Source organism: Halichoerus grypus, chromosome 1 (assembly GCF_964656455.1).
Source record: "Halichoerus grypus chromosome 1, mHalGry1.hap1.1, whole genome shotgun sequence".
Classification (NCBI taxonomy): domain Eukaryota; kingdom Metazoa; phylum Chordata; class Mammalia; order Carnivora; family Phocidae; genus Halichoerus; species Halichoerus grypus.
The window spans coordinates 134,338,909-134,354,427 of NC_135712.1; the positions used below are offsets into that span (position 1 = coordinate 134,338,909).

Genomic DNA, 15,519 nt, shown 5'->3' on the forward strand with positions numbered 1-15,519 from the left:
GAAGGATCCTGGCTCTGGGGACCTTATATAACCAGACAACCAGCTACCTTGTAGCTTTCAGACCATCCATGGAATAAATGATAACAGCAAAATGGAGGTAGTGACCAACTTACCCCTGGCACATCAGGACTACTCTTATTTCTATTGGGTCAACTTCCTTTTCTATTCTGCACCAAGGTTACAACTTTGCAGCCAAATGAATTTATTGTTCATAACAAGTCCCAAAGGCTCAGCTATAAAAAAGGAACTCTCTGACCTCAACTACTGTATTGAAAGGACCCTGCAGCAGACTCTCCTCTGAGAACTAACAAAACATTTTATATGAGCATTAATTTGAAAAACTAAAATAATCCTTTCTTTCAAAAAAAGGAAAGCAACAATAGCAACAACAACAAAGTACTCCTGGCACTTACCACTCGGCCACATGCAAATGTGACCTGGGGACTTACCGCATTAAAATTGGGGAAGAGGTTGACTGCCGCTGCCGTGTCCAGAGGAAAGGGAAGAAAGGGTTTGATATCCAGCGAAGGTTGCAGAGGAGGGGCTGGTGGACGGACCAGGGCTGGGAGAGCAGGGCTCTGGCAGGTACCACCTGCAGAGACGAGAGCAAAGGGAGCAATCAGCGACATTGTGCATGCTAAAAACAAAAACAAAAAACCATCAAGGTGTCTTTTGAGCCCAAAAGGCCAGCTTTGTGGGTCACTGGAAAAAACAAGACAGGGAGTGTAGTGGCCTCAGCTAGGAAGTGGTCAATGAGCGGATCTGCCATTAGGCAGAGGGAGCTAGTTAAGCTGCTCCCTTTCCCTCCTCAGATAGTAACTGCACAGTTGTGTAAGTAACAGTTACCATTTCCAACATTTCATACTCTACCATCTATCCTTCCTTTCTGGCCTAAAGCTCTGGATTGGATCAGCAACAACTCTTTCACTAAGATCCCTTGATTCAAAAGGAAAACCCCTCCCTCCGTTGCACTCTCATCCCTCTTTGAAAACGAACTTCTACTCAGAATATGCATCGAGTCTAAGTGATTACTTTACAGAACTGCTCTTTTCCACCACATCCAAAACTCTGGCAGCAAGAAGACATGAACTTGGCATGGAAAAGAAACTTAACCACAAATACAGGCAGCCATATGTTACTGCCCTGGCAACTGGAGGATTAAAACAAGTGAACCCAGCTACAAACCAAGCAGTCCCTGAACTGTTCAGCACCCTGGCAGCTTTGAGCATTCTATGACTACCTACCTCCTTCCCAGTTGTGAGTAGGTGGAATTTAGAAGGCCACCAATGAGCAAGCAGTGGGAATATTATGCCAACAAAGACACCCTTTGCATACTAGTAGGCAACCAGCTGTTTGCAACGGAGCACCCCCACCCTTCTCCCCCACTCCCCATTATAGGGCTCCATGCACTCAGAAGCTGGAAGGAAAGAAGCCCATCTCAGTGTTCAGTCTCCCATATTTTGGTAACATTCCAAAACATCAATTTGCTCTTAATTAAAGGCTGTTTGAATCCTAGGAAACCGTTAAAATATGCCAGCATTCTTCTAATCTGAGAGGCAAGCAACAGACTGTAAAAACCTGCTGGTGAAAATCCAAGAAGCATTAGGAAAAAAAGCACAGTGGGATTTTTCCTTTCTCATGGAAAAGAACCCTAAGAGGCAGAAGAGAGAAGAGAGGCTCATGTCTGTGCCACTTACTTGCCTGCCATTTTGTTTTCAAAACAAAGTAGAGTGAGACCCATAGGAATAATCTTTAAAAATCTCACAATCACCTCTCTGGTCAACTGGACACAACCATCATCCTGCCTTCAATCAGTTATCTGAACACAAGGTAAACATTCTAAAAATGATTCCCCAATGGCAAATCTAACCCTACTAGACCAGTAGATCGGTTAACAAGGTGGGTGACTTAATGCCTACAACAGAAGCCATCAGCACAAGATGTAATTAACCATACAAAAAACCCATTAACTCTCCTATTTCCAGGTATAAAATCAGCTGGAGCCAAATTAACAAAACCAGTATTTTTACCACTCTTTTCACTTCCCTTTTAAAATATTCCTTAACAACAGCAAGGCCAACGGCAACAAGTTTGAATCAGCAAACCAATTAAAATAAAAAGTAGTACAAGTCAGAAAATAGAGGACAGATGTTAAAGCAAGCATAGATAAAAGCAAAAAATAACAAGTCTACATTCACCAGAGCACACCATAAATGTATTTTATTGTCCACCTGTTAGTATATTGAGTGTGGGTGTCTAAACTTTCTTAGAGAGAGCATCCATAAAACTTTGGTCATAGTTTTGTCTTGAGTTTAGTATTACTAAAAATTTCTTTTGATAAAAAGTTAAAGAAACAAAACAAAGTTTTGGTCAGTATGTCTTTAGAAAACTCAAAGTAAAATATGTCTGGGTGGAAATCAATGATATAGTTTAACGTGAGCACAAATAATAGTGAGCTTTAATAAATAATTTTATATTATTTTTATCTGCGTCACACATCACTCTTTGCAAAAGGTGTTCATATATATCCATTACCTTGTTTGAGTCTAAAATATCAGAAATCAAGTAAGGGCTAACATAATATTATGAAGAAAAAATAAGTTGGAAAACTCTTTGGTTGTTAATGTAGCTTCCATTGAAATGTTCCATTCTTGTAATTAAAAGAATGCAATTCAGCAGGAACATATTCTGTAATTATTTCATTTATAAGTCCCCCTCTGGTTCAGGATGACCAAAAATGTTAAAAAGATAGCCCAAGCTTATTTATTTTATCCAACACAATGAGAGGCACAAAGTTGATTGACTGCTTGATAAAGTTAAGTCCCACCTCTCTTCCTCCGAGATATGTATTTCATTTAACTTATACATGCAGCTAAAGACCTTCTCTCAATGTTGCCACTGGGTTTTCCTTAATAAGGATGCAAAAATATCAAGGAAGAGTCATAAAATTTGGGGAACCTAGGCAAATTATTTGAGCCCATCTCTTCTTAGCTGTTTGAAGAGGTAAACCAAAAAGACGGTTGGAGAGCAGAGCACATGTGTGACTACACACATTTTGGCTACTAGCTGTGCAAATACAGGTGTAGTAGATGCTGCAGTGTGCTTCCACCGCCCCCTTCCCCAGCTCCTGGCAGAGCTGGGAAGAGCTGGTAGCTGATAACTCACACTGAGAATCTGCACACACACTGCCTTGGGCCAGAGGGTGCTGCCTCAGCCCAGGTCAAAGTCTTCCAGTGTGCAATGACTGATTGATAACAGGGGTGTCGTGGCTTCTTCTTTATGCCTCAAGGCAGGATGACTCTGAACCTGTACTTCTGCTCTAGACCTCCTCATAAGATCTAGGATAGACTGAGGCCTCTGTTGCGACTGCCTCACAGCTCAACTTTTCCCTCTGCCCAGTCCTGTATGCCTCACTCCTCATAGAAGATGGTCTCTAATAAAGTCTGAGTCCACTTCCAGTTCTTGGACAGCAGGGTATAACTATTATGAGTCTAAGTGAAATGTTGAATTGCTTTATTCTAAAATAGATACTTGCCACAAAATCCATAATGCTGATACTGAGGTATAAAACTGAAGCTCTCTCTTAAAAATTATCTGTGACTACCATTTCTACTTTTAAAATTTGGATATGTCCTGAAATATTGCCTTGCACCAATCTGTACATGCTCAGCAGCAAGAATATTATTTGCAAAGAGCACAAAATCAAAATCATCAAATGAAACATATTTCATTTGTAAAGCAGATTAAAATACTCTCCTTGAGAAAACAACTATTTCATTTCTTCATTTTTTAACAGAAACTACTGCATTTAGGATACAAATATACATTTATTATTATTTTCTTTATTATAAAATGACCTTAACAATAATAAACATCAAAATACACAATGAATTTGTAGGCATTACTATATGTTAAAAAAGAGTAGTTTTGTTGTTATTGTTTATTAACAGTGTCACTTCATTCATTGGAATGTCACACTTCTGGAAATATTGGTATTCTTAATTTGAGGAAAGCATTTTGAAGCCTCCATGAGTGGAGACTGAAAAAAAATATAAGCTCATACCTTTTATGTTTGAAACCCTACCTACCTAAGTCTAGTACCACCTCTTTCATAGCCTATGCAATTTTAACAATTAAATTATTCTGATTTCAGAGCAGTTAATATCTCTCCATATACCAAATTTCTAACATACCATGAAAGTCAGCAAATAAAAACATTCATTGAGTATAGAATGTTAGACACTAAGGTATTGAATAATTTAGGTAAATACAGTAAATAAGATAATCATTAAAGCTCACAAAATTTCTCTGTCCCTTTTTTATGTTTATTTCTGCTAGGTTATATTTAGAATTTAGAATTGAACTATAGAGCAAACATTAAATATTACCTTGGTGTATTCATAAGACAGCTGTATATTCACAAAAGTACAAACATGAATTTGAAAAAATACATGAGTAACTTATTTGTTAATAGACTAGTTGTTAATAAAGATTATGTGACAGAGTAAGATACATTCACTTCAAAAGTTTGCATTTCTGAAAATCAATTAAAATATAAATTTGGAAATGTTCATTTTAATAATTCATACAGAAGAAAAGGAATTCTAAGCCAGTTGTCACTTGAAGCCTATCTTATTAGAGATATTATGTATACAGTGCCCAGCCCAATGCGTGGCCAATTGGCGCTCACTAAGTGAGGCATGTATTTTTTAATGAACCTAATAAATTCCAAAGGAGCTGTTCAAATTCCTCCAGACACAAATTGGGGCTCTCTGAAAGCAGTCAATCAAGACAATTTTAAAAGCATGTTCATACCGTTCACTTTGTTTATTTTGACCCCTGCAGAAACAGTCTTCACAAAGAGGATACTTTGTAAATCAATATTTTGAAATACTCCTTCAGAGTGGGACAGTGTTCTTTCTGTAATATAACACTTTTAACCTTGAACTTCTGCACTTGATCCATTCAGGCATTCAGGGTTTATCAAACAGTCACAGATGTCCTGTCTGACAGCCTGACAGCTTAACCTACTACTTAATCTTTCATTTCTCCAAACGACAAAACTGAAGTTCAAAATAATCAAGGGTTGCAGCTGTTAAATATTCAAAACCGTGTATGCTTTAGGACTGGGAATCATATATATGTATATATATATATAACAAATATATAATTATATATACATGTATAAATATGTATATAAATATATTAACATATATGATTATTATATAATATATGAAAATATTTTTTAAGTCTACATTTATAAAAGCAGCAGAAATCCTCAATTTCCTGATCAGATAAATAATTTCCATGGTATCTTTATCCTTAACCGTCAGTTTTATACACACACACACACATATATGTATATATATAAATTTAACTATATATTTTTATTAAAAATACACATTAATTTATATATTAAATATATAAATAATTATATTTATACTTATCTACAAATATAATATATATATTTCAATAGTGAGCTATGATTAAACCAGTAAAGCACTTAGAATATTCATACCTAACAGGAAAACACCAAGAGCATTTTAAGTAGTATCAAGTCCTAAGTAGTTACTTGTGAAGCAACTATGAATTCACATAGAACACTACTCACATCTATTTCCAACTACTTCAGTTAGAATTTGCCATGTGCATTGCGGGAAGGAAAGGTGCACTAGGAATTCTGGGGTCTATGGGATGGTAGACATAAAAAATTTAGATCTGATACCACTATCATGAAGTAGAAAACAAATGAGTATTGGGGGCATAAAGGTAAAAGTTGATTTGACACAAAACACTGGCCATAGAGTGCTGTGAAATCGGCCAGCCAGCATGGGTGGGAATGAGTGTAGAGAATACAGCTAAATTTTATGAATCTACTGAGTAATTGCATGGACCATGTCTGCTATCCCTTAATTCCTTTAAAATGCACACCAACAAACTGATGGTTACCAGAGGGGAGGTGGGTGGGGGATGGGTGAAATAGGGGAAGGGGATTAAGGAGGGACTTGTGATGAGCCCTGGGTGTTGTATGTAGGTACTGAATCACTAAATTGTACACCTTAAACTAATATTACACTGTATGTTAACAAACTGGAATTTAAATAAAAACTTAAAAAAATAAAAAATAATAAAATGCACAACAACTCTGCATGTATCTACTGTAATACTCAATTTATGAGCTCAAAAGCCAAAGCTCTATGAAGCAAAATATCTTACTTAAAATCACACAGGTAAGAAATGGCATTTGTTGTGAATCCGAGTGACCTTAAGAATTTTCACAGTACTGATGCAAATAGCTTTTAAATTAAAAGAACCACAAAAATCAACAAAATAGCAGTAAAAGGAACACTCTACAAAGTCAGTTTTGCCATATAAGGCAAGCAGCTCCTTTGCAGCCAGACGTAATGCATTAAAATGAGAAATCTTGAAATTTTTATTACTGCTTAAAAAAAAACAAAAAACCCAATAAACACATTCCTTGTAAAGACTATGATAAAGGAATATTCAGTATTTATCGCAGATATTTATCTACCATGGGAACATCCTGGCACTGCCCTATATTTGAGAAAGAATCCAGAAAGACATGCATATCATATCAGATATGTTTCAAAAGCCCTCAAGTTTGCATTCTTTAACATCTACTTGCCAAATCAGAAAAATAAATACGTGTTTGTTGTATTCCCTTGTGTGACTGCCTCTCAAATGCTCAAGGTTGTTCGTTGGGTACTTCAGTGTTATGATGATTTTTCAACTTTCTGGCTAGAAAACTTATGTTTACCATGTTCCCATAAACCCAGTGATCCAAAGTCCCATTCAGTTCTGATCTTTGTTTAAATATTGTTCCCAACTGAATGATAAAACTAGAAACTTATTTTGAAATAAAATCTGGATTTAATGTGACTTTTCACATTTTTCTTCTATTACTTTCATTTCCTTCCTATTTTAGATTGTCGATTTACCTGCTAGGTTTTGGAAAGTTGACCCAGCACTTTCTCCCTCAGGATGAAGGTCCTCATTGGCCTAAAGTGACTGGCCCTTGGCAGGTCAATTCCAGTGTTAAAGCAAGGTCTGATTCACAGGCAGGTGGCAGCACTAAGCCACACAGGACGGTGGCTGCGCTCTCACATCCTGTTCTTGACCACAGAGAGGGATCAGGTGAGAATAGGAATATGAGTCAGGGCAACTGGAGCATCACTCTGGAAACACTGATTCAGAAACATTAGCCCGAGTCAATGGTCAGGACTCCATCTTAAACCATGAAAGAGAACACATGTGAGCCAGCCATGTTTCCCCTTATCCAAATTCCGTATTTTTTCATCTTACGTTGTGGTATTTTAGCATTTCAGTAAATCACCTCAAAACTCATTTTGGAAGGAACCTAAGAAGGACTAGCTAACATTGCTTTCTCTGTCACTGTCAGTGAATGTCATGACCAGAATTAAAAAAAAAAAAATGCTATTATCTAGTTGCCAATATCCTGAGTCAAGTCTTCACTAGAAGAAAAGTAGAATCTCTTATTTATTTAGCTAACTGTCATGACAATTTCTGGTGCCTGGGAAACACTGCAGAAAAATCTGTTAGTACTGTCAGAGTAAGGAGTTTTAGGCTTTTACTCCTGTACTTCAGCCCCTCTGTCAAAGGGTACATAACTCAGGATTAGTACCTGCTCACAGGAAGTCAAAAGATTTTGCTTGAAAAATTCCTCTCAACTCAGTACCAGGGACATAAGATGTAAAAATGTAAAATTTTCCTCAAGAGGAATTGCCCAAGATTTAATTTCACAAAATAAATTATAAGTAGTAATAAAGATGCTCTAGTACCAAGGTGTCCAATACGGTAGTCATTAGCCATGTGTGGCTATTTTAAATAAAAATTAGTAAAATTAAAAATCCAGTTTCTCAGCCACACTAGCCACATTTAAATGCTGAATAGCCACATGTGGCTAGAGGCTACCATGTCGTATGCAGCAGTAAGAAAACATTTCTATCATCGCAGAAGGTTCTATTGGCCATTACAGCTCCAGAGCAAAGCCAACATTTTTGAGTGATGAGTAATTTACAGATAAGGTGCCTGATACAGCCTGTTTCAGAATGTCTTGCTGATCAGAGAGAAAGTCTTGCTTTCTCCTGGTTTCTTCTCCGTCTGGGATTGAGGAGGAAAGCTTTCCAAGAGCCAAATGTGGCCACTGTCAGAAGGCAGACACTGTTGGAATCATACGAAAAAGGATTACTTGTCCACTCCTGGAGAAAACAATGGCCAATATGAATCTTTATGTGTGATCAATGATGATAATACTCAATGAGAAACCTAATTAAAAAAAAAATGTTTAATGCTAAAATCAATATTAATGAATAATGAGTGCTTTGGATAAAAATGATACCACATTTTCAAACCAAGGATGCAAAAAGAGCCAGTCCTAGGGCAAATGAATGTTTATTCATATCTGATACTCTTTGAGAGTGCTATCACAACACTTTTATTTAATGAAACAAAGTGTGTCACAATGCAGTTGCAGTAAGAGCCAAGTGTTGAAATCCAGCTAACATAGGCAGTTAAACCTGCCTAACTACATCTGTCTCTCAGGGTAATTTTGCTCATAATATCTAGGTTTTAGTCACCTCACTCTAAAGAGGTCCTTGGCATTGCTGTTCCATGATCTGTGCCTTTCAACTGGGACTTACCTGCATGAACCTTCCTATGCCTGTAGAGCTGGACATGCAGTTCCTCCAGAGCCTGATAAATATCTTCCCTCATGTTTTTTTTTTTTTTTCTTCTTCTCATAATTGTGTTGCATTCTTTGTTTCATCTCCAAGTCCTTGCCAATCTGTGTAGATACTAAATGTGATCCAAGGTATTAATAAAACATCTCCTGAGCTTAAATGGTGTGGTGTAGTTCTCCCAGTACTATTAAAATGAGTTAAATAAGGGGGCACCTGGGTAGTTCAGTTGGTTAAGTGGCTGCCTTCAGCTCAGATCTTGATCCCAGCTGGGGTCCTGGGTGGGAGTGAGCCCTGTGTCCCTCAGGCTCCCTGCTCAGCGGAGAGCCTGCTTCTCCCTCTCCCTCTGCCCCTGCTCTTCTGTCTCCCTCTCAATCTCAAATAAATAAATAAAATCTTTAAAAAACAATAAAACAAAATGAGTTAAGTAAGAATTACACACCACCTCCATTTATCTTAAGTAGTATTTTTATTATGTAAATGGTGAAGCTATTAGTTGACAAGAAGAGCAAATCTAAGAGAAGAAGACAAGCTAAGTTTTTGACCTAATGAACCTGAGGTCTAAGTGGAAAAGTAGCCATTGGATAAGAGGGCCCACTGCTTAGAGGCCAGTTCTGGGCAGATTCCACTCTGAGCAAACACTGGAGAGTCATCAGATAGGAAATCTGGACATGAGAAAGATTTCCCTGGGAAGCATTAGAAGAGGCCCGGGCCTAAGCCTACACCTTGACAATCCGATCCTTAGCCCAGTGAGAAAGACCCAGAAGGACTGGAAAGAGCAAGATGAGAGGGGGAGAATATGTCTGCCTAGAGGCAAACTAACCAGCAACTTCCTGGAAGAAGAGAACATAAATGGGGACTAAACTATCAGAGAACATTTTTTTAAAGATTTTATTTATTTATTCATGAGAGATAGAGAAAGAGAGGCAGAGGGAGAAGCCTGATGCGGGACTCCATCCCAGGACCCCAGGATCATGACATGAGCCGAAGGCAGATGCTTAACCAACTGAGCCACCCAGGCGCCCTAAACTAACAGAGTTTATTGGTGTGTATTGCTAAAAGGCAAGGAACATTTTATCATATATTTTTAGTCCAATTTTTAGACCAATAATTAGTTCAATTAAGCTTCCATTGTTGATTCTTTTCTTTAAAAAAAAAAAACTAAATACATGGTCTAAACATAAAAGGCTCTAATCTGTTTATAACATAATTTTATTAGCATTTTCTCTCAACATAAGTTTCTTAACCATGGATTTCATTTTTAGGTGTGAATTTATTCTGTCTTTTAAACAACTCCCCTTTCCTCCATCAGCCTAAAAGCAATTACATTTCAGCTCCTGCACAAGGGGAACTGTGCAGAGAACTGTACGTAGTATATAGCTCCTTTGTCCTTTCATAGCCTTTTGAATTAAAAAAAAAAAAAGGAATAATGATGAGGTTAAAGACAATTGCTCAAGGTCACACCATTAGTAAGGTGTAACGCCAAAATTTGACACCAAACATTCTGCTTCCAGAGTTTAAGCCATTATAGCTACATTTTATTCAGATATTGCCATTTTTTTGATGACGTGTAAAAGAGAACAACAAATTCTATAAACAAAAAACTGATTTAAATTAAACTTTGCCAAAGCAAATCAAATGAATGTGTACTGAGAGGGACTCATTTGTAAGGCACTGGAATATTCAAGAAGCAATTTCAGTTTCTTGCTCCATTGGTGCTTATAATCCAGTATATTGCATATTATGCATATATTGAATCTACCAGATACCATAACGCAATAGACTGAATGTTTGTGCCCCTCCCTAAATTAATATGTTGAAACCCAGCCCCCAGTGTGATGGTATTTGGAGGCGGGGCCTTTGGCCGTGTTTAGGTCATGAGGGTGGAGCCCTTAAGAATGGGATTAGTGCCTTTACTGAAGAGGCCCCAGAAAGAATCCTGCCCCTTCCACATGTGAGGCAGAAGTCTATGCACCAGAAAGTAGGCCTTACCAGACACCAAATCTGCCTGTGCTTTGATCTTGGACTTACCAGGCTCCAGAACTGTGAGAAATAAATGGCTGTTAATTATAAGCCACCCAGTCCGTGGTATTCCATTAAAGCAGCCTGAATGAACTAAGCAGATGCATTCATCCAAAGATACCATTTTTTCTGTTTGAATTAACCTGTTACTGGTTTAGTTTTCCCTTTCACTTCAACTACACAGTCCAGAAGAGCAAAGTAGAAGTTAAACTTACATCCATCATAATTAATTCAATTGAATTTAAGACTAATATCTGTTAGAGCATTCACTTGATTGTGAATGTTTTCATTCAATGTTTCACTGCGATTTTTTTCCCCACATTTCAATTGAATTTTCTTTCATAACAGTTATGACACAGAATTCCTAGGAAATGCAGCTGGATTAACACTGGGTGACATTGAGAAATAATGTGTCACTATCACCATCACCAAATAAAAATAAGATATATTAAAAAGAGTGACAATCACATTTTTGCTGTCTTAAGGGGCCTACACTTGGCACATCCCATTCGTAGCACCTCTTAGCTTCTAAGGTGTAGGAACTGTGAGTTCTGATTTCTATTGCGTTGGTGAACATTCTTACAAATCCTATAATAGCAAAAAGAAATTCTGATTTCAGTTTCCTCAAGAACATTCCCTGTGGAGCTGACATGTGCTCTGTTTAGTCTCGGCCCCAATGTGATTGTTTCTTCTGGCAGGTTTTGCTTAAAACAAACCTAACTTTATATTTTCTTCTAATTCTGAAACATTTGGTCCTTGGAAGAGATATAAAATCAGTTACTATCAGAACTGTAGTAATTATAGTGTCCTGAAAATGACTGGCTTTAAAATGGAAGAAAAATAAAATGTCCATAAGTGATTGTAAGTGAGAAGATACACATAGCCATATTTTATTTTTATAAGAAGTCCTGTCATTTTGAGCACTTTTTATATTCTAAGTTCTGTGCTAGATGGCAATTTATATACATTATTTATGTAAACAATGAAGATATCCTTGTTCTCATTATACAGATGAAGAAACAGAGACTTAGTGAGATCCATTTACTGAAGATAAACCACCTTGTTAAGTGGTAGAGCCAAGAAGAATTAGAAACCAGAGATGTCTGATTCCAAAGCCCATATTCTTTGATTATATTACACCCTTCTTCCTCTCAAATACCTACCAAGTTGTGATTCCCACCAATGTGAAAGAGGTACTGATGGAAACAGAAATTGCCTCTGAGTGAAGGACCTAAGTTTTCACATTCAAATAGCTAGGAGGGAGCAGATACAGGATTTACAAATCCAGAAAAAAAAAAAAAAAAAAAACAACAGAAATTGCTTGTAGCCTCAGGGAGGAGAAAGTCATCATACCAAGGTTATGGAGCCATCACCAAAACGTAACACAGAATGAAAAGGGACATCTATAATGTGATAAAATAAAAGACATCATAAAATACTGCAGTTAAAAACGAGGATTAAAGTGAAACTAAAATGAAGGGGAAGCAAATAATCCCTAGGAGCTGTTACTGCTGGGAGCCATGTTGGGAGAGATGATGGGCAGTAAAGGATCCATCTGAGAGAATCTTCTGGAGTGGCCCTGAACTCAGAGAATACCAGGCTCTGGCCAAAAGTCCAAGACCAGAGACCAAGGGAAACAAGAGAACACAGATTTCTTTCTGCTTACCATAATCAACTTTTCACCCTCCTATGAATTCCAGCCTAAATTATTTAGTTCTTTGCTTGCCATGAGGTACATATACATCCTGATTTGTGCTACTAATACCCATTGATTTGACTCAACTCAGACTGAGCCAGAACTAACTGGCTAATGTAGGGCATCACAGAAATTGTCTCTGATTTTTCTTTGACTACAAATTTACTAGAAGCTCATCTTCTTATTAGAAGAATTAGAATTTGAGTATCCAGATAGCACAGGCCTAAATAAATTTTGAAGAGAAATATTTAATTTAGCCATTAGGATAAAATATTCCAGTAATTAAATCGTACTCTGCTGGTGTGTGGTGGACTATATGCGCTGAATTATTCAATTTCAAATAATAACAATAAACATTAAAATAATAATAATAACCACTCTCAATTTTTGAGCACTTTATATATACATAGGATTTTAATTTTCACAATCTGTTAACTCTTAGTAATTTAATTTTTATAGTAGTGAAACTGAGGCTGTATGAAATTAAATACTTTGGTGCAGCTAATTCAAAGTAGGAAGGCAACCACTAATGACAGATTTCAATATTCCTGCTCTTGGTAAAAATCATATTCTATCCATTGTCCCCATAAGCCAAGGATACAAATCCATGATACTGCTTTCTTTTCTAGTACTCAGGGCATAGTTACCAATCAATCATATATTTAGTTGGGACCTCAGAATCCTTCCAACACAACATACCAGTATCTAATTCAGTTGATCAAAGTTTGCTACCCCCAACAGGATACTCAAAATGACTTAAACATGATGACATTAAGGCATCCTAAACTCTGTTCTTATCAATCAGGTTAGAAGACACCTGGAAATGCTTTGTAAGCGTGGGAAGATGGACAGTGGAAGCACCCTCATGGTGTCCTTATACCAAGCTATTTGGCGAAGTGTTCAGCCTTCTCTGGGTTAGAATCTGGTGAAAGGACAAAGAAGGGCATTTGACTTCTCTGCCAAAGCTTGCCCAGGTTATGAGGACAACTGGAGATTTGCACTTGCTCCTCAATGAGTAGGAGATTTCCATTCCTTGGCTTTCTGCAACAGTGACTGTAGACATAGTGAATATGTTTTGTGAGACCCCCTCCTGACTCGGATGTGATTGAACACCTTGAGAATATACAGCTTCCTCATAGCTATTCTTCCTCATTGATCTGTCTCAGAGAGTGGAAACCTGTGGACTGACCTGATCAATGTAAACCCAGAAAGGTCGGTGTTAAACAAAAGAACTACCGACCCAAAAAAGAAACTGGAGAAGGGGTTCTGATCACAGACACGGAGAATTGGAGTTAGTCCTTTTAAATTCGTGGGCCTGTTTGCCTTAAATTGTAAAGATTATTTTGTGCTTTTGAAAGGACATTAATCCCAAAGGAAGAACAAAACAGAATGAGTCAAATTGCTTTGAGCAGGAATGCCTGCTGAGAGAGGAGAGAAATTTCTGCAAGAAGCGTCTCTTCTGAAATTGCCCCTGCATTTTCCTGAATGATTCTGATCTGTCCTGCATATCATTTTCAAAAGTCATTATGCCTTCCAAGAGCTAACTATCTGTCTCCCATGTTATCAATGTCATTATGACCTTTTCTTGCCTATTCATACCAGTGAGGGGCTTCATCATATAACTGAGATAAGGAAAATACTTGTTTAATTTTTTTCACATTTGTGTCATTTAACTCCTCCCTGCCCTTCAAGGTTTAGCTGAAATGCCACTTCTCCCTCCCCCTGTCCATTTAGCACCAAAATCAATTTTATCTTTTGCAAACTTCCACAGAATATTTTAAGTAGTTATGAGAACAGGCTTTATCATCAGAAACCTGAATCCAAATTCCAACATTTTCATGTCCTAAGGAACTTAACACCTATGTAGTTTCTTCTCCTATAGATTAAGGAAAATAACAGCTAAATCACAGGATTTAAGGATTACATGAGAAATATTTAACAGAGTAAATACTAAATTATAGTAACTCTTCTTATTGTTGTTTTCATTATTATTTTATTTAAATGATAGGAAATAAATTGATATACAATATTTTATGAAATTTGATTTCATTGAAGTTATTGTTGAAATCATTAATCATTATGTTGGGTCTTATTTTTTATTTACTAGTGGAGTTATTTGGCTATGGCATAAAAAGCTTTTGAAGGGGAGTGTTCATGTCTGTGTTACCTTAATTTTTCTCATGATGCCTAATGAAGTGCTTTGAAATTTATGGGCAGTTAAGTGTTCTTGAGTGAATGAATAAATGAATGGATAAATAAGACATCGTTTCTCTGAAAACTAATCCAAAGAGAGTAAATGGAAATGGCAAACTACATTTAATTTCATTAATACTATTTGGTTCATTCCTACTAAGAACATGAAATATTCACTGATGCCTGTTTTCAATGTATAAGCACTGTGGTGGTAGGAATAGGAAATAATATTAAAAAGAGAGGAGTGAAAAGGAAAGAAGGGAGGAAGGAAGGAACAGGAGAGGGGGTGTTAGGAAAGACAATCTGGGGAATGATCAAATTCAAATCAGATATGCAAATGACCCGCTTGACCTAGACAGAGCTGTTACTGAAACAACCTGTAAACAAAATGGAAACTACCCAAAAAGATGTCCTATACGGAAACACCCACTCTTCGAAGAGCTCATGGTAACCCACAGAAGTATTTCTATCTTTTAATTTATTTTATTTTTTTTAAGATTTATTTATTTATTTATTTATTTAACAGAGAGAGAGAGAGCACTAGCAGGGGAAGTGGCAGGCAGAGGGAGAAGCAGGCTCCCCGCTGAGCAAGGAGCCTGATGTGAGACTCTATCCCAGGACCCTGGGATCATGACCTGAGCTGAAAGCAGACGCTTAACCGACTGAGCCACCCAGGCGTGCCTATTTCTATCTTCTAAATTGGAAAGTAATTAAGTGCATGACATTATCTGACAAAGTATTGCATGAGACAGAGACCAGCTCTGTGTCTAAAATAGCTGACTCAGAATCTAGCATGGAAACATTTACTATTATTTTTGGTCAGTGGAAAAATGGACATAATACTGATTCACAGTCATCCCTGCTTAGCTTTGTTTTTAATTACTTCCCTGC

General features: G+C 37.2%; 1 protein-coding gene across 7 annotated transcripts in view; it reads right to left on the bottom strand.

Moving 5' to 3' along the window:
• ZNF385D (zinc finger protein 385D) overlaps positions 1 to 15,519 on the bottom strand; it is an 891,953-nt gene that overhangs the window by 226,744 nt on the left and 649,690 nt on the right. For 6 of the 7 annotated variants that reach the window (XM_078072288.1, XM_078072281.1, XM_078072291.1 and 3 more), the window contains one exon: positions 450 to 592. In XM_078072288.1, the coding sequence (XP_077928414.1) occupies positions 450 to 592 (143 nt within the window). Of the gene's footprint in view, positions 1 to 449; positions 593 to 8,681; positions 8,789 to 15,519 lie in introns of those variants that run through there. The other variant, XM_036102023.2, reaches the window with a different exon arrangement.